The sequence below is a fragment of the Cydia fagiglandana genome, chromosome 15 (assembly GCF_963556715.1).
Source record: "Cydia fagiglandana chromosome 15, ilCydFagi1.1, whole genome shotgun sequence".
Classification (NCBI taxonomy): domain Eukaryota; kingdom Metazoa; phylum Arthropoda; class Insecta; order Lepidoptera; family Tortricidae; genus Cydia; species Cydia fagiglandana.
The window spans coordinates 6,442,286-6,467,473 of record NC_085946.1 but is presented as its reverse complement, the minus strand read 5'-3'; the positions used below and the strand labels follow the sequence as shown (position 1 = coordinate 6,467,473).

Below are 25,188 nucleotides of genomic sequence, written 5' to 3'. Positions count from 1 at the left end.
AAAAAAACTAATTTTTTTTCGGTCGGTCTGGCGCGCGACGATGGCAAGAGGCCCGATGGAATAACCCTCATCCCCTGGCAGATGGGACGGCCGCTCATCTGGGATGCCACATGTGTAGACACCCTAGCGCCGTCCCATCTAGTCGCCACGTCTCAGAGAGCTGGCGGCGCGGCAGCAGCGGGTGAAACCCTAACGCTACGTCTTACGTAGGCGAACAACGCGCGAACGCGGCGCGGCGCCTGACATTCGCGTGCAAATCGCGCCGCACCGCGTTCGCAACGAGATCGCTTACGTAGGACACTTCTATGGGCATCAAAGGATTGATTTCGCCGCGCCGCGCCGCGCCGCGTTCGCGCGTTGTTCGCCTACGTAAGACGTAGCGTTAAACGCCGCAAATATGCTGGTCTTACAAACAACCACATATTTGCGGCGTTCGCGGTAGAGACCCTGGGGCCGTGGTGTCGTGACGCTCACAATATTTTTAAGGGCCTAAAAAAAAGACTTTTGGAAACCACGGGTGACCCTAGGGCTGGCTCATTCCTAGGCCAAAGAATAGGCATAGCTATTCAGCGTGGGAATGTAGCCAGCCTTATGGGTACCCTTCCGCAGGGGACAGATCTGGGGGACCTAAGGTAGGTGGGTAAGTTTTATTTATTTATTTTATTAGTTTTAGTTTTAATTTATTTAGTTTATACTTAATTTTAATAATAGTTTGTATAAGTTTTGTTTTTAAATGTACTATATTTTTGATGCCTTATTTTGGAAAATACTATATTCACCCAAAAATAAGTTGGCAACCCTAATTACGCCTATTACGCCTAACTTAATTACTGGTTGACTGGTAGAGTGCCAAGTCTGCAGCTTATTGTACTACTTTATCGCGCGACATAGAGCTTTTGTACAGTCGCAATCACAGACATCCGAGCTGCCTAGGTGCTCAAAAATATCTGAACACGCACTCTAACGTCTTGCTTGACAATAGAGGCGTGTTCAGATATTTGTGAGCACCTTGACCGTTCCGATATATCTGATGGCGACTGTACCGCGAAGACTTTTCGGGCTTTTGGGTCCGATGATAAGGGGATATTTTAAATCAGCAAAATCCTTACCACTTGGCTTAGATACAAATTGTAGAGTACAAAACAGTTTATAGTTATGGAGTGATAGGACATTTAATACTCATTATTTTGTGTTTTTTGAGGCGTATTCTACACAAATATGACAGGGCTATGTGATAACCACTTTAACGTGTTATTAATTAATATGTGACTCTCCACGCGAAAAGGGCTTACCTTATGAGGGCTGGCGCTTACGTTGCGTAGCACCGCAATAGTATTGGAGCGGCGTTAATAATCGCCAACCGCTATAAGGTACCTTTACCTGTGGGACGTCACATATTTTTTTCTATGGTAGCAGGCTAGCAGGTGATTAAAACCAAATAATTCCCATATAAATTTTACTACAGTCTATAATATATCATTTATACAGTTATAAATATTAACATATTATCACGAAATATAAAATTCATAAATATACAGCCGTCTTTACATTTAAAGCAATTAATTCCTAGGTACACTACAAGATGCAATTCGCAAATACTGCTAATTTGATTATTTATTCATCGCAGTATTTGCAAAAATCTGTCTTAACCCTTTACCAGGCTAACGGATATATATTTCCCACATACAGCACTTCAAACATGTGTTTTATTTTTGATGAGTAAGACTGACATTCGATTGTCATTTTTGAAATGTCAGCCTGGTAAAGGGTTAACATTAAGTAAAATATATAGGCACTAAATACATTCTCGTATCTACTTCATGCAATGGATGTAATTCTACTAAAGCAGTCTATACAAAATAATGCAACATACAGGACACTACAAGGACATTACGTATATGAGGACAAGTGTTTATATAGATAAATTGATTTTTTTAACAATAACTCATGTTTAAATTGTAACTAAATCCGTTTCATTCATCAGTTAAATTGTAAGAAATATTAAGTCTTCGACATGTTGCGTGTAGCCCTAACGTTATGGGTTCCCGTCCCCACCACGGTTTTGGATACAACGACGTGTGGATAGATATGTGAAATAATTATAAGGTAGCAAAACATTTCTTTTAATCAAATGGGTATGGTTGGGAAAGGTTGCTAAAAAGTTCATAAATAATGTTTTTCCTATTTAACATTTAAATATAATAAAATATATCTTTTTTATAAAATTACTTTTTATTCGAAGCGTGGGTTAGACATTTATGTGCCGTAAAAAAGGACAAAAAGACGAATTTCATCATATGACTTGCCTTGCCTATGAAGAAACGTTCCATACATTTTAACAACTCGATAACCATGCTGAAGCATTACGACTATCCATTCTCTAATCTACATGAGCAGTGTACAATATGGACCGTGTGCGTTGTAGAGTCTGACAGTGCCACCTTGTGACCTGAGTCGGAAACTTGACACTTGTCGCTAATAAACAAGGATTTCCTATTTTACGCTCTATAGTTCGCGCACGCTCCCTATAAGTTAAATATATAACTAATGGAAATAATCACGTGCCTTTTCGTAGCATCAGTTATTCAGATACATTCTTTTCGTTTAACGTTTGTGGACGTATGTTTGTCATCTTGGATACATACTACTTTTACCGTTGCATTTGGAACGAGCGCTGGTTATGTTATCCTTAGGGGGATCTAAATTCAGCATTATCTAGATCTAGACACAAGCTGAAGAGTATGACATATACCGTCGATAGGTTCACTTCTCTAATAGCCTACATGAATAGTGCACGATGTCGAGGCGCTCTGGTTGCCGAAACGCTTCTAGCACACGGGGCACACGTTGTAGTAGTTGATAAAGATTTGGAGATCCTAGGGGACCCATATCCAAGAGTTTACATAGTCTAATTATAATGGAATATACCGCAGTTCGATGAATTCACTTGTCTAGCCTACATGAATAGTGCACGATGTCGAGGCGCTCTGGTTGCCGAAACGCTTCTAGCACCCGTGTGCTAGACCCGTGTGCCCCGTGGCACACGTTGTAGTAGTTGATAAAGATTTGAAGATCCTATAGGGGACCCATATCCAGCAGGTTAAATAGTCTAATGATAATGGCATATACCGCAGTTCGATGAGTTCACTTGTCTAGCCTACATGAATAGTGCACGATGTCACCGTTAGGGTAGCGCACGAAGGCGCTCTGGTTGCCGAAGCGCTTCTTGCACACGGGGCACACGTTGTAGTCGTTGATTACTACGCTTTTTGACTCGTGGTACTGTTTCAACTCTAGTACCTGCAAAAAATTAAACAATAAGTACATGTTTAGTTTTCGCAAACGCGATAAAATAATTGCGATATACCTATTATGTATTTTCGATCTAAACTTTGATTCAATCTTATCTAGATCGTGACATTATACCTCAATATTCTGACAAAGTAGTCAAGCTGAGGTGATGAACTCTACTAATAGCATATAAGCGAATATTTATTTTAAAAAAACATCGACGCAACGCAAACTGTTCACATGAACTACTACGCAAACTGGATATAGTGGATATACAGAAATGATTCAAAAGTATTGATTCAATTTCTTTGTAAAATTTCATAAATCGTGTTGACTAGAAATGTAAAAAAAAATACCTGTAAATGTTCCGCATACAGCAATCCCTTGAGCACTTGCGTTCTCCGCTTGAGAGTAAGCTGGTTGTCCAGAGCGCTCTCTAGGAAGTGCTTCAACCTGGCCAGCGGCACCGAGTCGGGAAGCACGGACAACGCCTGAGCGGAACAAAATTTACATTTAGAACATGGGTTACAATAGTAGATTGTTAACCAAGGGTGGAAAGTGATCCAATTCACCCGAGATATTTTGGCGCTCGAACGAAGAGAGAGCGCCAATAGTTCGATGGTGAGATGGTTACTTTTACCCGAGTTAAACACTCTACTTTACATTTCGACTATGAGGAAAGTCAAACACAATAAATGTATGTTGATTATTGGTAATATTATCATTACATTACATTCATTCATTCATTTTCACTTTTTTAAGGCCGTTTCAAATACATCCCAATTTAAGATCGGATTGTCTATGGTTTTCGATTTTTTTTTCGATCAAAATGACCACCAAACGGCAAACGGATCGTCACCAAATTCAGTCATGCGGAAGCTAATATAAGAGCTTTTAACTGAATAACATGCTGTTGCTCGAAGTAAAATTAAAAAAAAATTACTTTCCACCCTAGGGTGGGAAATGAAATTTTCCACCCGGTTATCAGCCTATGAAAGGTGAACTTTCCGAACAGGAGAGATGAAAACTGTGTCTATGTGGGAATTTCGTGGTGGGTAAACTAACGGCGATGATTACGGAGCAAAAATGTTAAGTTTTTTGGGCTCATTTTACTGCGATAACCCTCCATCACGAAACTATTTTGTGAAGATAAAAATTACTACCTAGTGGAAGATAGAATGATAGTGATAAATAGTTGTTCTCAACAAATACCTATAATGATAACTTGATTAGATAACAGTTACAACCAACTTAAGTAGGGGTTGTTAGATACAGTGGATCCTTAGGCACTTTTTTAAAATCCTATTTTATCTTATTTCTAAGCTTCCTTGCAGCTATTTTTGCTACTTGTTTAAAAATTAGATATGCAGGTACTTTCGTCTGGCTTTCTCTGTATCAATTATTTCATATCTTTCATAATAAAGTTTCTTCAAATAATGATGTTTTGCTTGATATGACTAGGCTTAAAAGAAGAATGAGATAATTAAATTACCTATAGTTACAAGTGACACGAATCTTTTGACAGCGATGCTGTCAAATGTCACGCGCGCCGGCGCACGTCCCATACACAAACAAAATAATAGGATCAGTATCACGGCTCTAGTTTAAAATAGAGAAATAAGTGGAAATGCTGCTTTAAAACTCACAATGCTGATGTGACATGTTGAGATGACTGTGATATCGAAAGTGACCCTCTTAGGGTTAAAATTAGAAGAAATAGGCAGTTACATTTACATTTGGTAGCTATCAGCTGTCCTAATTCGTCGTAACCAACAACGAAAACGAATACACTTGATTGTAGATATCTTAGGGTCGGTTGCACGAAACTGTCACCGTTAAATCGTTCACACAATTTTATCGTATAGGAAGTTTCATAGTTGACTGCTGAGTGATGTTGATCAGTCCACTAAATGTGGTGGATGCAACTGGTCCTTAGAGGTACTAATAATAACTCTCTTAACTGACTGACCATCGTCGGAACTTATACCTTTGCAATAAGGTTTACGAATTTTTAGTTAACCACTGGACGACGGTATGCGTACCGATTTTTAATAAAAATAACAGTACTAACCTTGACAGGAGATATCTTGTCCGCGTGCTTTTCCAATATACTAAGAGCTGTCTCCAGGTCCGGTTCCGAAGTTTTCGGGTGTCTGGGTATGTTTGGCCAGAGGGCCTGTTAGCACGCTGCTCTGTTGAGGATTCATCACGATTCGAAGTACCATAATGTCGCGGCTCTTTTCAAAGAGCTATCGCAATATGAGAGTAGCAACTAACCTTGACAGGAGATATCTTGTCCGCATGCTTCTCGAGTATACTAAGAGCTGTCTCCAGATCAGGTTCCGACGTTTTCGAGTGTCTGGGTATGTTGACCAGCGGGCCTGTGAGCGCGCTGCTCTGTTGAGGGTTCATTAGTATTCGAAGCAGCATGATGTATATGTCGCGGCTCTTTTCAAAGAGCTATCGCAATATGGGAGTAGCAACTAACCTTGACAGGAGATATCTTGTCCGCATGCTTCTCCAATATACTAAGAGCTGTCTCTAGGTCAGGTTCCGACGTTTTCGGGTGTCTGGGTATGTTGGCCAGAGGGCCTGTGAGCGCGCTGCTCTGTTGAGGGTTCATTAGTATTCGAAGCAGCATGATGTATATGTCGCGGCTCTTTTCAAAGAGCTATCGCAATATAACAGTACCAACTAACCTTGACAGGAGATATCTTGTCCGCATGCTTCTCTAATATACTAAGAGCTGTCTCCAGATCAGGTTCCGACGTTTTCGGGTGTCTGGGTATGTTGGCCAGAGGGCCTGTGAGCGCGCTGCTCTGTTGAGGATTCATCACGATTCGAAGTACCATAATGTCGCGGCTCTTTTCAAAGAGCTATCGCAATATGAGAGTAGCAACTAACCTTGACAGAAGATATCTTGTCCGCATGCTTCTCGAGTATACTAAGAGCTGTCTCCAGATCAGGTTCCGACGTTTTCGAGTGTCTGGGTATGTTGGCCAGCGGGCCTGTGAGCGCGCTGCTCTGTTGAAGGTTCATTAGTATTCGAAGCAGCATGTTGTATATGTCGCAGCTCTTTTCAAAGAGCTATCGCAATATGGGAGTAGCAACTAACCTTGACAGGAGATATCTTGTCCGCATGCTTCTCTAATATACTAAGAGCTGTCTCCAGGTCAGGTTCCGACGTTTTCGGGTGTCTGGGTATGTTGGCCAGTGGGCCTGTGAGCGCACTGCTCTGTTGAGGGTTCATTAGTATTCGAAGCAGCATGATGTATATGTCGCGGCTCTTTTCGTTGGAGCTATCGCAGGTTTTCTCACAGTACTGTATGGCTCGATCGACGTCACCTGTAAAAAAAATGGTAGGTACATGATAAATGTGGACCCGGGTATGTCCTTAAACTACGTCCAAGACCACCGGTGGACGGGCAGCAGCGTCCCTCAAATTCGGTGTACTCGACTGCGATCGCCAACCCGCTTGCCAAGCGTGGCGATTATGGCATTCACCCCCCATAAGGGGGAGGCCTATGTTCAGCAGTGGACGTCTTATGGCTGAGATGATGATGATGATGATGACATGATAAATCGACTTCTGTTAACTGTTTTGAGTTGAATGACTCAAGGCAACGCAATTAGAAATCTTGTTTTTTTGTGTGTAAAGTCGACGTCAAATATATGTTTACACTTATGGCTTACTCCTTTGTAATGAGGCAAAAAATGTAAACATATCTTTGACGTCGACTGTGCAATCGATTCGTTATTCACATTTAAATTTAAATTTTAGTTTGGTCAATTTGCCCAAATATTATTGTTGAATCGTTCTATGATATATGAAAACAAAAAAGATAGGTATATTTACGCGAATCTGATGAAATAAATTGCTAGAATGAGACTCATAAGTGAACGTGACGAAAAGAGTGACATAATATTTTGTATTTTCTAGCAATTTTATTTATTACTTAAAAATCCAACGAGAAAGTTATCAAATTTCAATCCTCAGAAAAATTAATTTAAAAAATCTTACCTAAGATCTGTACATAAATAGCAAGCGCCTGTTCATGCCTGCCCAACTTCTCCAAAATAATGGCCCTCTCCTCGAACAAACTGTCGGACGGGAAATGCAATATTACTCTCTCCGGCGTATAATGTGAAGATTTCTCCAGGAAAGCCAACAATTTCGACTTCGTATGCTGGAGCTCCTCTTCAGTAATATTAGCCTTTTTATCCGTTATTTTTTCTCTATACATATTAATCAAAGCATCGTGGAATAGATTATTCGTATCGTTCCATGTGTGTATCACATGTTCTAAATAAGGAACGACTAGGGATTTGTGTTCCCGTAGTAAGAAATCTAGAACTTTCGGTCGAGGCAGGTTTTCAACTTCAATTTTGTCTTCGATGAATATTTTTAAGCCTTCTTCTGGGTGGTCCCGAATGATCCAGTCGGAGAATTCGAAGATTAGGTTTATGTGTTCGGCACCTTCAACAAAACATGGTATGGCTCAAAACATAAGAAATATCCATGATTTAAGGCCGTAGACGAGCACGTGCACCTAAATGTTGGGGCCGTGCAACCGAATTTTTTTTGTGTACTCAATTTTTTTTTATGTTTTACAACTGATATAGTATAATATTACCTAATTGCTGCAAACACTTCTTGGGACCTTAATCGGGCTGTTTAGCCTGCTCCTTCAATACCTGTAGAGCCTTCAGATGATCACCTTTAGTTTGATACAAGATCACGAGATCCGTAGATATTTTCTTGTTGAATTAGTTAAATGGTATTAAAATATTACCTAGTTGCTGCAAGCACTTCTTGGTCATATTGTACCCCTTAAGATTAGAGTCGAGCTGTATAGCCTGCTCCTTCAATAACTGTAGAGCTTTCAGATGCTGCCCTTTCGTTTGGTACAAGATCACGAAATCCTTAGATATTTTCAAGTTGAATTAGTTAAATAACTAGTATTAAAATATTACCTAGTTGCTGCAAGCACTTCTTGGTCATATTGTACCCCTTAAGATTAGAGTCGGGCTGTTTATAGCCTGCTCCTTCAATAACTGTAGAGCTTTCAGATGCAGGCCTGTTTAGTATAGGTTCCCGAGATCCGTATTTCTAGTTGAATTTGTTATATAAATGGTGTAGTGAAATATTACCTAGTTGCTGCAAGCACTTCTTGGTCATATTATACCCCTTTAAATTAGAGTCCGGTTGCTTAGCCTGCTCTTTCAATAACTGTAGAGCTTTCAAATGCTGCCCTTTAGTTTGGTACAAGATCACGAGATCCGTGTATTTTCCGTGCGCTGACAGGATCTTTTCCGCTTCGTCTAGTCGGCAGTTGTTTAGGCGCAGGAGTGGCGCGATTAGGGCGTCGTTGATCTGGTGAAAACAGTTTAATTAGTGAATTTGTGTAAGCGCCACTTGCACCATGCCACTACTCCGGGTTTAACCGGTTAAACCGTTAACCCAGTGTCAAATTGTACTGGTAACTATGACAACTCCAGGTTTAACCGGTTAACCCCGGATAAGTGGATTGGTGCAATTGGCGCTAAGAGGCAGAATAGAAAAGTGAGTTAGTTTGGTATTCCATCTGTCGAATATCTTGGTCCAACGTCATTGCATCTCACTCTCTCATTAAGTACACATTAGACAAAGAGATTGGATAGGTGGTACCATCCTTAGCGATATAACCGTACGCTGCTAAGATTAGCGGTTAAGACATTCTAGTGAATAATATGATCGAAATATTTGCTGAAATTTTTTAGAGTGATGGAATGGATGGGTCGGTGTTCCATAATTACGTGAAAAGAATGTAAATTTTTATTTTATCTTCTTTAAAAAAAGGTTAACTTAAAAGTTAATAACCATAAACAAATATAGCCTAGTGTGGGGCCACAGGATACCTATTGGTAAACAAGGTTCTTTTCAAATAAATATAAACGAAATTAATAACTGAGGCATTGTACCAAGGATGCTGGCGGCATTTCCTCGCTGTATCGCCATGCTGATACGTTGTGCGAGGTAGCCGCCAGCTCTTCGGTCACCAGTTACGTCAACCAGACGCTTCGCGATTTCTGCGAACAACTTATGCGCGCTGGTACAATGCCTCAGGGGCCTATTTTAGTTTTAAGCTAGTTATTAATTTCGTTTAGTAGTCCAACTGTATATATATTGTATGTAAATAAATGAGAAAAAAAATATTATTGTTATTCTTATTGTATGAATGCACGAAAGTTAATATAGGCTTAGGCGGTCATATTTTAACAGATTCAAAATCATAAATTTGTCTTTCTGCAATCAAAAAAATTGAAATTACATCAAACAGTTCAGTAAATACACGATAGTATTTGCTACTTTAAAACTAACCTGCAAATAACACTTCAGCAACGTTATATCGATCAGTTCCAACTGCTGTTGCACATTCCTCTGTCCCGCCTCATCTTGCGAACCACTCGCCTCGCTCGCACTACTCTTCCTCGACCTCAACTCCAACAAGTATTTTACTAAAGCGTTCAATGCATTTTCTAAGTCTTCCCCTTTTAGTTTCCCATTTTTCCCGCTAGAGCCCGGTTTGTTGTCCAATTCTGGGAATAATTTTATGACGTCGGCGGGATCGGTGTTCAGTTTGCCGAATTCGTTCATAGCCTGGGCGTATTTCTTGTTATCGAAAAGCTCTAGGGCATAGAGCATTTGAATGGAATGTATCTTTTGACGCTTATCTTCCTCTGGGCAGTCGTTCAAACTCTGTAAGAGATGGAGAATTCGTGAAATGTGGGCTGGGTGTGACGGGTTTTCCTTTGAATTTTATAAATTTTAAAGTTGGCGTTTTCAGTGCGATATAACGAGACAAAATTGCTGTAAGATATAAACATTAATAACTACCACATATACAGATTCTTGGCTCCTGAAGAATCATGACAGAATTTTCTGTTATTTTTTTTGCTTTTATTCAAGAACGATTTTTTTCAGCTATATAGAACACAAAAACACAAATGTAATATGTGTGTTAATGTGTATACAGCACAGCCGAGGTTTGAAAACAAAATGTTTGACCACCACATGAAAGGTTAAATAAATAAATAAATGTGACGTCCCACGGATAAAGGTACCTTATAGCGGTTGGCGCTTACGTTATTATTAACGCCGCTCCAATATTATTGCGACGCTATGCGACGTAAGCGCCAGCCACCATAAGGTACCTTTTGCCGTAGAACGTCACAAATAAGTATTATAAGATATTCTTACACAAATGTGGAAACTAGTCGTATTTTTTGCCTCTTCCGTTGCCTTACATTTTTGGCCTCCAATGCAATTTTTAGTTACATAGTTTGTATTTGTACAAAGACCGTTGAAACTACACACAAACTGCTGTTTTACTTACACGGATCAACAATTCAAGTGTCCCCTTTCTGTTCCGGATAGCACGAGCAGTTTTCAATTTTTGCATAATTTTCTTCGCTAATTTAGTTGCAGAGATATCAAGAAATTATACCTACACACTGTGATCACAATGTCTGTCACTGTGATCACCTGATAAGAAATTGGAATTTCAGATATAAACAACTTTGAATAAAAATCTTAATCAACTCGAAGTACTAGCAAAAACTATATGTTTAAAAACATTAATAATATTTATAAGAGCACTAATTGAAAATAAATTAAATTATTTTAATGACTGTAAACGAACATGTACACTTGTGTATGTTAATCAAAACAAAGTGTGATAGCTAAAAGGATAAAATATAGCACTAGCATGGCGGTGTATCACACCAGGAAAGATATTTAAAGAATAATAAAATACAGGGAAAAATGTTCAGCTAATTATTTTTTAAACTTTATTTATTTATTAAATAAGTGTAGATTAGTATTTCAGTTATGGCTGCATTATACAACAAACTTTGCTTTTGTACCTTTGGAACGAACGACTGTTTAACGAGCAATAGTAACGAGGAATGAATGAAAGTTTATTTTAACCTGCACCTACCAAAAAAAAAGATTTTTTCGTTGTTTGCTTTTGTATGTATAAATAATACTGCAATAAGTTCCTGTTCAACTTCATGAAATTTAGATAAATAATACTCAAGAAATAGTCTAACAAACATACAATCACGAAGGTCCTCCCTAACAGCTCGGCCACGACATTGCACGAACGGCGGCGTCTACCATAGGTTGTAGCGAGACATGATCGGACCTTTCGTTCCCACCCTACCAATGGTTGCCGCCGGATACTCAATATCGTGGCCGAGCCGTAAGACCTTGGTTCGCTCGGTAAGAAAGCGTTTTGACGAATTTCAACCAGTGACCTTCCATCCCGAAGACCCAAAAACTGTACAAAACAATCGAGTTTTTTTCTTCCTTATGTTAGATCAGCGGTTGGCAACCATTTAGCAGCCAAGGGCCACATAGCAGTTAACGAAGTGGACGCGGGCCGCACTTTGTTAGTATTTATGATTTTATCAGACATTGTCGTTTATCATTGCAACATCCTATAACTATAATATTAACACCAGAGTGCGTAGCCAACGTGCAATCGTTTAAGCTCCGTAGCGAACAAAACGCAACTGTCACTGTCGCACTTAATATGGAAGAGTGATGGAGAGAGATGACTACGAATATTACGATAGGTACAGTCGCCATCAGATAAATCTGAGCGACCGAGGTGCTCAAAAATATCTGAACACGCATTCTAACGCCTTGACAATAGAGGCGTGTTCAGATATTTGTGAGCACCTTGGCCGCTCCGATATATCTGATGGCGACTGTACGCTACGGAGCGTTAACGTTTTGCACGTTGGCTACGTGGCCTGAACGAAGATGTCCAAGTATAGTTTTAAATCACAGCTTTAACGGTACCTATTTAATTTACTTACCGTCAAGTTGATGGCAATTTGGAACTGTTTGTCTTTGAGGAGCTGCTGTATTTGTTTGTTGATATCCACGGAGCTTAGACACCACACTTGCCCTACCGAGGCAGCAAACACCAGCCCACGGTTACATCTGGAATTTAATAGCATACGAGGATTCTTAGTCTCGTCGTAAAAACAATTAATGCCGAAAAAAGCACAATGTTTTTTTTATACCACAAATAGAACAAGCGTGCGGCCCATCAGAGGTTCACCCTGTGAACGCCTCGCTTAATATGGTGCGGTCATGCGCGTCATAGTGAACTTTGTTTTGGAATGCACGAATGTTGATATTGCACTGTAGCCACAGAATAATTAATAGTACTACCGTACAGAAAGGAAACTTCCTACAAAACCGAAGTTTGACAGCGGTTCAGGGTCGAATCATGCTGTCCATTTCTAATATATGACACTATCCCTTTCGGCTATTTAGGGTTGTCAAAAATCAAGTGATTATCTTATCTGTGGTCGTGCACGCAAAAGGAAGTCAAGTGGTGCCAACCCTAATAATTGCTCGGAGCAATGCTGAGCCGAGCGGAGCCGAGTTTGACCGAAGTCAGGAGTTTCGCACTCCTGCTGTAGCCGCGCACGTCAGTATTTGAATTTTCGTTTCGTTTCGTTGTATGAGAATTTTCATAGTTCTCTGCTGAGTGATGTTGATCAGTCTGTCAAGTGTGGTTGGTGCAACCCGCCCTTAATGAATACGGCTCTCGAATCAAATAGTTTTGTAAGTGCTTGCATCATAGACTAGGAATCTTCTACACCGAGTTTAGAGCAATTATTTCATGCAACCGATGATGCCAAAAATGCGGGTGTGCGCGGGACGAAGTGAGCGAAGTCCCGTGCCGTGATTGGTCCTTTCAAAGACACGGACGTCAGACAAAGACACTTTCGACTCTAACATGGAGTAAAATTACCGTATGCGTGGCAGAGGGGGTAGCGCGACTATGCTCAGTCTGGAAGATGTTTTGTCTGTGGCTTGCATAATAAAGAACTCTTTGACATTCACCTGTACATCAGTCTCGCTTTATTAAGTTCGGGTAGTGTCTGCACGAACAAGGCGGGCTCCACCGTCTGCACCACCACGTTGTCGTCCTGCATCAGCCCGAGGAGGTACGGCTCGTCCCACACTAGACAGATAAAAATATATCATTATAAAAAAATAAATAAAAAAAAATGCATTTATTTCAGACTAATAAGTATCCATAGTGTGTTAGTAACAAGAAAATACTTAAACAACTATATTAGTACCTAAACCTAAGTGAAGCGAGGACCAGTGCCTGACTAGGCCACTGTCCCACCTCCCCGCTACTACGCTCAGGAGGCTGTGCAAAATATTATAGGATCTGTGTGCTGTGTAAAATATTATAGGATATTTTTACACAAAATTCACTAAGCCTCACGGTAAGCTCAAGGCTTGTGTTGTGGGTACTCAGACAACGATATATATAATATATAAATACTTAAATACATAGAAAACAACCATCACTCAGAAACAAATATCTGTATCATCATACAAATAAATGCCCTTACCAGGATTCGAACCCGGAACCATCGGCTTTATAGGCAGGGTCACTACCCACTAGGCCACTAGGCCATTATAGTCCGATTTAAGTAGGCTTAAATCGACAGCGCCGCGAGATAGATTTTTTTTTCTAACTGTATTAATTAGAGACAGAAGGATACTGGATAGCCTCCTTCTTACGGCTCGGCCACGACATTGCGTGACCGGCGGCAGCGGCGACGACACCCATATAGGTGGGGTGGGAACGAAAGATCCGTTTGCTGTCTCGCTCCAACCTATGGTAACCGCCGCCGCTGCCGTCGCCGTTCGCGCAATGTCGTGTGGTGGCCGAGCTGTTAGGGAGGACCTCAGTTTTTGTACGTTCCGATGTTTCTTAGATTATTTAGCCTATCACGCGTGTTGATATAGTACATATGTAATCAACAAAAAATAAATGTATTCGCCATCTAAAATATAGAATAAGGTCGTGTAATAATATAAAAATTTTACCTTCCAATAAAATTATTATTATGTTTCCTATCCACATCGGATATCTTCATTGAGAGAGTAACGCGATCGTTGACCAATGATGCCGCTAGCGTCTATGTAGTCGCTCCGCCCCACGCCGTGACGTAGTTCCGCTTCCACTTCCTGCGAACCGTTGCTCGCTTCCCGCCACTCGCCACCGCCATGTCATTGTTGAGGAGAAGTACCGTCGGCATAAAAGTAGCCTAGTAGCCTGCCAGGAAGGCATTACTCAGATATCCGATGTGGATAGGAAACATAATAATAATTTTATTGGAAGGTAAAATTTTTATATTATGTGTTCCGTACTCCACATCGGATATCTTCATTGAGACCTGTTTATTATCTCCTGGTGGCGAGTTAGCGGGCGCGCAAGCGATAGGGCTACACCTACTGTCATAGAACTCAGAGAACGAATAAATATGTATACACCATATTGCAACCCATGAAATCACAGTGACTCGTTATAATGTGAATTACAGGAAATTGAGAATTGAAATTGTAATCTCAGGTTCGAAACTGGTTTAAGAGAATTCTCATTCGAAATCGCATCCGATCCGCAGAATCTCGGCGAGTCATGTTCCCAATTAACATAAGCGAAAATATCGCTAAGTGAATAGCTTTCCAGCCAATTTAGTTATTAAGTACATCGTGGATCAAAAGCAATCGTAGGCGAGGCCGGCTTGGATGAGACTGTGGCTGAAAGAAATAAGCGAAGTGTCCCCTAACATTTTGTGTAATTCTCGCAAGGTGACGTACCCAGACTACCTACTTATACTGGGTCTATACTTTATTCCGGAGCTTCTAAGAGTCCAGTCGGTAAGACACGTTATCTGGTTTAGAGCCGAATTTCGGACACAAAATAATAGCGTTAAAGTTATCTATGTAATTGCCCGGGCTACAGTGTAGTAGAGTAAGGTCATTGACCCTGCTGCCTGATGCTAACAGCAAAAGTGCGGCAGCTATTCTATCGTACTTCTTCTAACGTACCTAACGTTGTAGGGCTATTTAAATTAGGGCAAGTAGATGTCTCGCGTCCCAAGCTGGTGCTTTGGGAGGCGCTGGTCTCGCTATTAATGGCGTTGGAAGAAGGCATAGTGTCCGATAGTGGTTCATACACAGCACTTGTGAGAGGCTTATGAACGAGTATCGTTCTGAAAGCTAACATGGATAATAGAAATAGACGTCTGAGATAGCTCGCTACTTCACTGGATAGAGGTACCTGGCAGTTGATCTTATTTTTGATGCACCATAAAGACCGTTTCTACATTGTGGCCGTACATGCAGCCTGGACAAGGGGACGATCTAGGGGCTCCCGTTACTGTTTTCTATACAAACACAGTACCGGAATCGGGAATATCCGGTTCTTCCATATTAGTGAGACAGTGACAGTTGCGTTTCGTTCGCTACGTAGCGTTAGGCTGCGGTCGTACTGCAGACGCCGCACGCAGCCGACAACGTCACGTCGCACGCAGCGTCTGAATGGTGGTGGCGGGGGGACGCCGCACGCAGCGAGCGAAAACGACCACTCCCGAGCATTCTCGAACACACCATTCAGACGCTGCGTGCGACGTGACGTTGTCGGCTGCGTGCGGCGTCTGCAGTACGACCGCAGCCTTAGACCTTGGCATGTTATATGCATGCGCCAGTCACGCCAGTAGCGGACGTCACTCCTGATCCCGCCAGCTCGGTGTTGGAGCGTCCTATCTGACAGGAGCTACGCCTCATTCTTAAGGTCGTTGACTCGTAAGGGAGGGCGGTCTGACGTTGTGTTCACTAGGACCGCCAGTAAATTGCAAGCTTACCACAGCTGCTTTAAGACTCCTTATCACGCCGTCGCAGTACACAGACTAGGCTGGGAGGTGGAGACATCCATGCCAAGTCTCACAGGCAGCTGTCAAAGGTCGTGGTAGCAGTTCAATGAGTCTGTTAAGAAATACCGTGGCACAGTGCGAGGGCTCTCGAAAGCGGAGGCCGGCCAACAAGGCGCCTGTCAGGTGAAGACAGTCTCGGCGGCTGCTGGGCGCAGCTGCCACTCGGGCGCGCAGTGACTTCTTGATAAACCGTTGCCCTCGGGGGTTGTACCGACCTGGCAAGTAGCAAGCAACCAGCGCGACCTGTAGACGATCTGCTGGCATCAGCAGTTTTAGCGACAGCCGTAGTAACGGAAGGGATGTAGTGTCGCCGTCGTTTTATGTATACTGTACCGGTGCGGTTGTATGTTTACACTTCTGTCGTCAGCGCTGCAGATGCGGCCCGTTAACGGTTACTCTTCGCTGAAAGGGCCTTACCTCGTACATTGTCTACCAATATTGGAGATTGTAACGGACTGCTTGCATAAGATGAGGAAGAAAGTGGTGCGAGGCTTTCGGCAGCTCCGTGTTGCTGGGGACTGCGAAGGCTTCACCTTCCTCCATGAACTAAAGTTTGCGAATTTGAGACTGAACAGAAGGCATTGAGTCTCATTTCTGCGAGAAACTCTGCAGCAAGGCAGGCCTGTATGTCGCGAAAAAGAAAACTTTCAATCGGTGTGTTGTGCCGCGTGTCCCACGTGATGTCTAGGAGCGTGATGGTCTAATTCGCTTTATCCGAAGAGACACCCTATATCGAGTTAGTATAGGGCATCGAGTTAGTAGCATGCTTTTAAGGAAATCGAACTGATGAAATCAAGTCTAAAATCGATTTTGGCGCTTTGCGTAACAAAACTGTTTCGATAAAGTCGAATACAGACAGATGGAAACTGCTGGAGTCCTCCTGGCCCCTTTCTCTTAGCACCGGAAACTCAAGCTTGTTCAGGCGCAGCGGGTTTATTTGTCCCATTTTGTTTATTATGGCTTTTCGCACGAGTTCGTCTTTGTAAGACGGAACTTAAGCTGGAGAGCGCGAGCAAGCAGAGATAATTATGTGAAGTCTGCAGACCTTTTCGATGCCTTTCACCTCGGTTTCGAGCGGTCGCACAGGGCCTTGTCGCTAGCTGTCCTCTGGTTGGACCACTCCATGGCCTCGAGAAGTCGTAGGAGCTTCGAAGCGACACAGCGAAGTCGATCAGCACCTTTATGAAGCCCGGGAACACGACGTATTTTCCTCTGAGTATCGACATATCTTACCGCTTTCAACTCCGGGCAGTCGAGCCGCGCTAGGACGGGGCTCTTTACGACCTTGTCTGCCGTCGCCGGAGGATTCTTTAACCGAAACCAAGAGCTTAGCGGTCTGTTCGTGCTGTACCATACCATACCTATACCTGCACCATAGCTATAGGCGCCTGCGTACCTCAATGGAACCATGTGGACAGGACAAAACTGATACTGTGGCGCCCAGCGAGCAAGGGACGACATCGTCGTAGTTGCAGCATCGGTGGGCAGCATCGGCGTGATTGTGGCAACCGCCGCCGCTCGGGAGGCGCCGGTGCGTGAAGCTAGGGGCGCCATCGTGCCTGAGGCCGGGCGGTTCATGGCGGCCGCCACTGGTTCGGGAAGCGCTGGTGCGTGAGGCGAGGACCCATAGTGGCGGCCCGCTCTAGAGGCGTTGTCGCGTGAGGCGGGCGGCTCCATCGTGGCGGCCGCCGCCACCGGCTCGGGAGGCGCCGGTGCGTGCGGCGAGAGGCGCCATCGTGGCGGCCAGCTCGGGAGGCACCGGTGCATGAGGCGGTCGCCGTCTGGCTGGCTGGTCTGGGAGGCACTGCTGTGAGGCGAGAGGCGCCATCGTGGCGGCCAGCTCGAGAGGCGCCAGTGCGCAGGTGGTGGTGCCATCGTGGCGGGCGGCATCATCGTGGCGGGCAGCGCCATTGTGGCAGCCGCCGCCACCGCGTCGATGCGTAATGCGAGAGGCGCCATCGTGGCGGCCAGCCTGGGGGGGCAGGCGGTGTCATCGAGCGGGCGGCGCCATCATGGCGGCCACCGTCGCCAGGCTCAGGTGCGAGAGGCGCCGTCGTGGCGGCCAGCTCGACAGGCGCCGGTGCGCGTGACGGACGTTACCGGCACGGGAGGCGCCGATGGCTAGGCTCGTAGTTGCACGCATCATCACGGCGACGCTGTTGCCCTCGGCGGTGCCATCGTGGTGGCCACACCGGCGCGTAGGTCACCAGCGACGTCATGACGGCCGGCAACCAACGCGGCGATCGTCGCTGTACTCGTAGCATTTCCACTGCTTACACGTAACTTACCTTCCTTCCGCTCGAGCAGTCGGGACGCAGAAGCGGTCCGCCTTCACCTTGGCGCGATCCACCCGCGATGCGCCCGCAGCTGCAGGAGCGGCCGTGTGACGTCTCGCAGAGCCACGCGGATCTCTCGGAGTCCCGCTGGACTGGAAGCGTCCGCACCCGCACCGCAACTGCAGCAATAGGAGCGGGCGTAGCAACAGGAGCGGGCGTGTGACGTCTCTCGGAGTCCCGCGGACTGGAGGCGTCCGCACCGCGACTGCAGCAACAGGAGCGGGCGTGTGACGCCTCTCGGAGTCCCGCGGACTGGAGGCGTCCGCACCGCGACAGGCGTCCGCACCGCGACTGCAGCAACAGGAGCGGGCGTGTGACGTCTCTCGGAGTCCCGCGGACTGGAGGCGTCCGCACCGCGACTGCAGCAACAGGAGCGGGCTCTCTCCCGCGGACTGGAGGCGTCCGCACCGCGACTGCAGCAACAGGAGCGGGCGTGTGACGTCTCTCGGAGTCCCGCGGACTGGAGGCGTCCGCACCGCGACTGCAGCAACAGGAGCGGGCGAGTGACGTCTCTCGGAGTCCCGCGGACTGGAGGCGTCCGCACCGCGACTACAGCAACAGGAGCGGGCGTGTGACGTCTCTCGGAGTCCCGCGGACTGGAGGCGTCCGCACCGCGACTGCAGCAACAGGAGCGGGCGTGTGACGTCTCTCCGAGTCCTGCGGACTGGAGGCGTCCACCGTGGCCCGCAGCGTCGCGGTGTCTCGGAGTCACCTTGGACGACAGCAGAAGACGCGGCGCGCGCGGGCGGGGGTGGGCGCCGGGCCCGCGCCCCCGCGCCGGGGGTCGGGGCGCCCCGGTCGCGCCGCAACTAAAGCGGGCTACAGACCATCAGTTTTAACTGCACAGTTTTAACTGTTCAGTCAAACTGTTCAGTTAAAACTTTATCTAATGAAATTTCGATTAGATCGTCAGTTCAACTGCACAGTTCAAGATTTGCCTACACACGTACGTTTTAACTGAACAGTTTGACTGAACAGTTAAAACTGTGCAGTTAAAACTGATGGTCTGTGGCCCGCTTAACAACACGAGGTACTCCCAGGCTACTGCCTGAGAACCCTCCGCGAGTGACGAAGTAACTTCTGAACGCCAATAAAATTAGAATATCTTAAACTGGCTCACCGGATGGTTCGAGACAATCCAAACCTCCTTATCAGCGAAGCGCGGCGCCCGAAAGCAGCGCGCGCAGGCCGTCCGCCGCCGCGCCGCCCGGGCGCCGCCGCCGCCGCCGCAGGCACGATGACCGCGCGTTCCCTCTCCGATGCGGAGCGACTTGTTACCACTTGTTAACAAAAACCACTGACGCACTTCCTACTTCGATCTCGAAAATGCGAGTTAACGGTAACGATTTTAGCAGCATGGAATGTGAAAATTAATTTAGCAAGAAAAAAGTGGGTAGAATCGAAAAGCACCGTTCGATGACTTCGATCGCGAGACCGCCAAAAGACTAATAGTGGCGATCTCTGCCATATCTCACTATTTAATCGACCGAGCTTTGGATCGGAAATGTTAAAGCACCATGCTGCAAAAATATACGCAAAAAATATTTGCGGACCATCGGTCAAGACGGTCGACGAAACAATGACATGGCGGTGGCGAGTGGCGGGAAGCGAGCAACGGTTCGCAGGAAGTGGAAGCGGAACTACGTCACGGCGTGGGGCGGAGCGACTACATAGACGCTAGCGGCATCATTGGTCAACGATCGCGTTACTCTCTCAATGAAGATATCCGATGTGGAGTACGGAACACATAATATATCTTAGACTTTGATTGTACTTACATAATTTTCTATGACTAACCATTATCGATACCTATAGTCACAACAATAAAAGTCTGCAGAGGATTTGATAGCCCACGCAGTGTAAGTGTTATAATGAGATAATTCATACTATATTTATACGTCATAATTTCATAGAAGTTTGACGTTTAAAATGACACTTGGACTGTGTGGGCTATCAAAATCGCTGCAGACTTTTTACGGTCTAACTCTACAAGCTTAGATTTTTTTACTGTTCTTTTAATTGCAGTCAACTCATGCAAACTTCAAACGAATTGAAGGGACTTGTCAACAAAGTGACACCATTTTTTTTTAATTTCGATAATTCGGTATTTATAGAAGCGCTGGTGGCCTAGCGGTGAGAGCGTGCGACTTGTAATCTGGTGATCGCCGGTTCAAACCCCGGCTCGTACCAATGAGTTTTTCGGAACTTATGTACGAAATGTCATTTGACATTTACCAGTCGCTTTTCGGTGAAGGAAAACATTGTGAGGAAACCGGACTAATCCCAATAAGGCCTAGTTTACCCTCTGGGTTGGAAGGTTCAGATGGCAGTCGCTTTCGTAAAAACTAGTGCCTACGCCAAATCATGGGATTAGTTGTCAAGCGGACGCCAGGCTCTCATGAGCCGTGGCGAAATGCCGGGATAACGCCAGGAAGAAGAATTCGGTAATTATAGTATTCTTACCAAGGGCAATAGGTGCTGACTGCCACTTAACAGTGTTCCTTATTTCTATCTCTTTCGCTTCTTCAACTAAAACTGAGGTAAGGTCTCGGCCCAACAGGAAGCAAGTTTCCGAGTACTTTGCTATGGTGGGTTCCAGGGACCTAGAGCTGCTGGTAGGGAAGAGTTCTTTGGGGTTCCCGGATGAGAGCTGGAAATGATTTCAAGCTGAACCTTATTGACTGATACAAATTACCTTTAGTTTGTAATAGAGGATATTTGAATTACTACCTTAGGGATCATCCATTAATTACGTCACACGAATTTCTAGGTTTTTTGGCCCCTTCCCCGCTCCTTGTCACACTTGGTCACATTTTGCAAATCCCTCCCCACATGGTGTGACGTCACATTTTAGGCAATTTTGTTTTCAACGAAATCAGCAATACTAACGGCATTATTTTTTTAATAAAAATATATTTTTGGTAAGAGAAATATTAGTAATTTTATAACACAAAACTAAAATTACCTACTTCCCAAACCTCATTATTTAAATGTACAGCGAATAAAAAAATATAAATTAATTTTCGGTTACTGATGAATAGTGATGAAGTTAAAATGACGTCACAATGTTTGTGACTCCCCCCTCCCCCATGTCACAACATGTCACATTTTCTTGTGTTCCCCCTAAACGTGTGACGTAATTAATGGATGACCCCTTAACGCAAACATTATAAAGTCATTAGTCAATAGAAGACCGAAATATAAAATTTTTAGTTGGGAAGACCGTCATAGAGTAAGAACTCTTGTATTTGTATACATACGTTGTAGGGTGGTATTCCTACTATTCCTTTTGTCCAATGTCATTGCGTCTCACTCTCTCATTAAGCAAAATGTGAGAAAAAATGCACAATGGACATATAAATTGGACAGGTGGAATACCACTCAGACACATTCAAACCAACACTACCAACCTTTTGCAAGTGGAGGTTGTGTACAAACGCAAGAGTTAGAAGCAACAAAAGAGTATGTAGACGGTGTTATCTGATACTGTGGTCTTCTCCACATTAAGCTTAATTATTATTGTGGTAAGCTACAAAATCGAATATGTAAACATCATTTGTCCATCATAAAATAGAGGCAACCAAGTTATTAGGTGTAGGTAGCCCCCTAAAGTATGACTCAGATGTATTCAACTCTAAATAATACAATAGATTATCTACTAACCCTTATTCATAAATCTTTACGGGCCTAAATTTAGTTGTTTTATCTCTTTCTTACAAATACATAAGTCAAAATGACAGATAACGACAAACAATTATTAGCTAATTGAGATTTGTAGCGCGTTTATGAATAAGGGGGTAAATAAAGACTTACATCATACAATGTATATTCCGATTTGAAACCAACACACAAGTATTGTTGGCCCCACGCCAAAACCTTGGGGACATCAGGAATACTGAAGTCAAACAAATGCTGTTTGAATTCTCCATTCTTTCCATAAAACAGTTGCAGCTTCCTTCGCACGGCGACGCAGAGACGGACCACGGAATTTGATTCACCAGTCATGGAGGTTTGGGACTAAAAAAAAATTGTTTGTAAGTTTAATAGTTGTACCCCTACATATTTATAGTATTAACACATTCATTGCAACTAAGTGCTACGGGTTACGCTTGTAGCGGCAGGGGTGCGAAACTCCTGAGATCGGTCAAACTCGGCTCCGCTCGGCTCAGCATTGCTCCGAGCAATTATTAGGGTTGGCACCACTTGACTTCCTTCTGCGTGCACGACCACAGATAAGATAATCACTTGAATTTTGACAACCCTAAATAGCCGAAAGGGATAGTGTCATATATTAGAAAGGGATAGCATGATTCGACCCTGAACCGCTGTCAAACTTCGGTTTTGTAGGAAGTTTCCTTTCTGTACGGTAGTACTATTATTTATTCTGTGGTAGCGGGTAGCCACGTTTTCGCCGTATGGAGCACGTAGTCGCTACGGACAGTGTACCCAACAGTCAGGTTCTTGGCGCTGAATGTGTTAAAGTGATAATGTACAATAAAAAGCTTATTATGATCTTCTAGCAAATTTACCTTATTGTCGATAGCAAATAGGGATGCCCCTTTTGTTTGTGAAAATGTTTTTAGAAGTGGGAAATTGACACCTTTAATATCATGTGTCGTTAGTATGTTATCGGTGAGACACAAAAGAAGATTATCTCCTGAAAGCAGAAGAAAATAATTAAAAAGTACAGTGACTAGAGTTAGACCAAGAAAAGTCTGCAGAGATTTTGATAGCCCATGCAGTGCAAGTGTTATTTTAAACGTCAAACTTCTATGAAATTATGACATATAAATAACACTTGCACTGCATGGGCTATCAAAATCGCTGCAGACTTTTCTTGGTCTAACTCTATCAATGAACTATTTTCTTACACAAGGAAAAGGTCACACATGATGGTTATGTACTATTTTTGATTCTTAGTAGTTGTACACCAGCCTTAATGTTTTGTGCATAGACTAGGAATCCTCTAGACGGAGTTTAAAGCAATTATTTCATGCAACCGATGCTGCCAAAAATGCGGGGGTGCGCGGGACGAGGTGAGCGAAGTCCCGTGCCGTGATTGGTCCGTTCAAACGACGAACGAGTTCACGGACGTCACACAAAGACACTTTTGACTCGAACATGGAGTAAAATTACCGTATGCGTGGCAGCAGGGGTAGCGCGACTATACTCAGTCTAGAGGATGTTTTGTCTGTGGTTTTGTGCAACATAATTATACCTATCAAATTCATAGATTTATCCCTCAAAACATATAATTCTTGGTGCAATAAAGAATATTTACTTACTTAAAGTAGTTTTTTTTACTGTAAGTGGCGGATTTAAGAGGGGAGGGCTAAGAGGCTTAATGCCCCCTCCTCACCCCACCCCCCCAAATGCATCATAGTTCCTTCATGAAAACTTTAGAGCCTCTAAATATAAACATTGGTGCAAGCCCTATTCCAACTAAAATCCTGAATCCACCACTATGTTAAAATGAGTACAGATGTAGTGCATAGTTGCTTTCCTTCGTACCTTCACGGAAACATACGAAAATGTCTTGCTATTTCAGTCAGTCTCGGTACAAAAAGTACTGAGGTTGACTGAAGTAGCATGACAAATACGAACAATTCCAAGAAAATACAATAGAAAACAATCATGCACTATAGTTCGTTTTTTTTTAGCATTAGAAAGAACTTGCAAGAAGGTAAGCGATCTTGACATGTCTTTTAATTGAAAAACGCTTTTTAAAAATCAGCAACTTATGAAAGCAGAAGAATATAAATGATTGTCTTAGATTCATAATTGTTACATATTTGCCGTAACTTATTTTAAAAATGTGTTTTTCAATTAAAAGACATCAAGATTGTTTAGTACCTTATTTCTAATGCTAAAAAAAACGAACTATACATCTGGAAAATTACTATGTAATAAACTAACTCTAAGACAAATAAAATTCTCTTTTTGTTTTTCCTCACCTGGGATCACTTCAATCTGCTGAATGGGTTTCTTGCTAAAATTCTTACAGTACTGTAAGAGTTGTAGCTCATATTTCTGATTCCCGTTGGTGGTTGACAGTGAATACATCATCAGGTGGCCCTGCCTGGTCCCCAGTATCAGGTGATCATCTACAGAATACATAAAATGGAAATAGTCCAAAAGGGATTCAAAAAGAGTAAGTTGCCATTACAAGACAACTTGTTAACAATCTAATTAATGATATAACTTCGGATTGCTTGTACAGGTTGGTTTTAAATCCCGATTACTGTTTTTCACTGCAGGGTATAGAGGAACTAAATTATTGTTGTTATTATCAAAATTTTAGAAAATATTGGATACATACTGGTGTAATAAGTTGAAGATTTTCTTACCATATGCTGCAATAGCTTCTATTTGGACCGTAAGATTAAGAAGGTGGGACACTTCATATGCCTCGTGCATGTTTGTATTTTATAAGAAATTACACGAAAATAATAATTGCTGACACGATACGCCTCCAAAACTCTATCACATCGATAGGATTATTTCATATCATGTCAAAGTATAATAAGACTAAGGAGCACTATGAATACAAGTAAATTAGCATGTAATATAATTATTTGCTATTAAATACTAAACGAAATAAAATATATTTATTAACATTTCTGTATTGTTGTTTTACTTAGCATTTGACATTTTGAGTCATTTCATTTGACATAATTTTGACGGACCAATAAACAAAATAAACGCGTCTTTAAATGGCCTTTACACTGTCGGACAGATTTTCAATATGACCAACATTTTA

The 25,188-nt window shown here is 43.3% G+C and overlaps 1 protein-coding gene across 1 annotated transcript; it reads right to left on the bottom strand.

Annotated features, from left to right (window-relative positions):
* Positions 1 to 1,442: 1,442 nt before the first annotated feature.
* On the bottom strand, positions 1,443 to 25,080 carry LOC134671264 (vam6/Vps39-like protein). The gene is made up of 13 exons (XM_063529076.1): positions 24,776 to 25,080; positions 24,383 to 24,532; positions 22,958 to 23,085; positions 22,242 to 22,445; positions 20,892 to 21,078; positions 13,199 to 13,319; positions 12,157 to 12,283; positions 9,653 to 10,030; positions 8,443 to 8,665; positions 7,313 to 7,768; positions 6,407 to 6,636; positions 3,648 to 3,782; positions 1,443 to 3,300 (listed from the first exon to the last, which is right to left on the bottom strand). Exons 1-13 carry the CDS (start codon positions 24,843 to 24,845, stop codon positions 3,145 to 3,147), a joined length of 2,565 nt encoding a protein of 854 aa, XP_063385146.1. The 5' UTR covers positions 24,846 to 25,080; the 3' UTR covers positions 1,443 to 3,144.
* Between the last annotated feature and the right edge of the window lie 108 nt (positions 25,081 to 25,188).